Source organism: Plasmodium cynomolgi (genome assembly GCF_000321355.1).
Source record: "Plasmodium cynomolgi strain B DNA, scaffold: 0357, whole genome shotgun sequence".
NCBI classification, from domain to species: domain Eukaryota; phylum Apicomplexa; class Aconoidasida; order Haemosporida; family Plasmodiidae; genus Plasmodium; species Plasmodium cynomolgi.
In genome coordinates, this window is record NW_004192865.1 from 1 (window position 1) to 1,573 (window position 1,573).

Here is a 1,573-nt window from a genome sequence, read left to right on the forward strand (position 1 = left end):
ATAATCAGCCATTGCTACCAGAACATGTGATGCGCTTTGAATTATAGAGCGTTCTGATTTATTGCTTGGTGCTGGAAAACCTGGAAGTAAGTCAATTTTTTCTGATGGGTTACAATCTATAATATCCGTAGGAGTTTCAGAAGATAATTGTGGTAAGCTATATTTTATCTTTTCATCGGATAAATTTCCCTCATAACGTGTTTTAAACTCATTTACTGCAAGACATGTGAATTTATTGGTCTTCATATCATTACAATTTGTAGGGTAATCCTCATATTTACTTTTATATGAATCTACACATTGTTTGATAAATTTTTTACAAGAACATTTAATAATATCATTATCTTTGTTTAATATTTCTTGAATAACATCAATATTATGCATAAATATGTATAACATTACTAATTCTTCTGGTTGAAGCAAGTCTTCTATTGTTATTAATCCAGAACAATTAAGGGTAGCAATATTTCCATCATTTATTATATTATCTAATGCATCAAAAATACCCTTAATAGATTCCTTAGAAATTTTATGTTCCTTTATTTCATAATATAACCAATATAATATATTAGAACAGTGCTTAGAATGGTCCTTTGGTATATTACTATATTTTGCCACTTTCAAATTTCTTAAAAGTTTTCTACAAATATTTTTGGGTTGGTTTAAAAGATTATAGAAATCTGTATCGAAAACCTTGCAAAATAGTAAAATATCATTATCTTCATTAACATTCACCTCATTATCTAAATTATATTTCTCCCAAATATACTTTAAGAAGGGATCCTTAAAATAAAATTAAATATGTGTAAATATGTATATAATTTTTTTAAAGAAAACAAATTTGATGACAATAAAAAATTAATAATATAATAACATTTAATATGCTATATGTAATTATTTTTGCATATTAATAATAAACATACATTCTTCTTCAACATAGAATCTCCCATTGCAAAAGATTAATGAATAATATAACAATTTTTTAAAATAAGTAAATGTGAATATATTTATACTAAAAAGTAATTAGCATAAAATCACATATGCTGAGTTTTTATGCAGAATGAATTTAAAATAAATCTATATATTAATTAGTAAATGTTCCCTAATTAATTTAAAGTATATTTTAAGACAGCACTATTTATGTAATTCAATTAAAAAATTAATTATTATATTATTAAAGAATATATTATTTAGCATGATATATGAAAAAATTATTTAATTACTATATAATTTGTATGGAAATATTTTAATTATATTATACAATACTGAATAATATAATATTATTTTGTAATTTAAATATATCTTTTAATGCATTATTTAATACCTATATATAAGCATTTACAATAAATAAAAATTATTACTACACAAAATCAATTAATTTGTTTTTATGATTTCTCTTAACTATTGAATTTTTCTATTAGGTTTACATTACATTATGTTATATAATATTACATATTTTAATGACATATAATATATTATTATTACACATGAAAAGAGTAAGAAAATATACATACTTCAGAATAATTGATTGATTATAGATACGATATTACTTATTTATTATATATACTCAAGT

The 1,573-nt window shown here is 21.2% G+C and overlaps 1 protein-coding gene across 1 annotated transcript; it reads right to left on the bottom strand.

Annotated features, from left to right (window-relative positions):
• Positions 1-80: 80 nt before the first annotated feature.
• Positions 81-950, bottom strand: PCYB_003800 (hypothetical protein; the record flags this gene model as incomplete). Its single annotated transcript, XM_004227801.1, has 2 exons — positions 81-783; positions 924-950. Coding segments are annotated over 2 exons (730 nt in total), but the record flags the coding sequence as incomplete, so codon positions are not given.
• Positions 951-1,573: the final 623 nt, after the last annotated feature.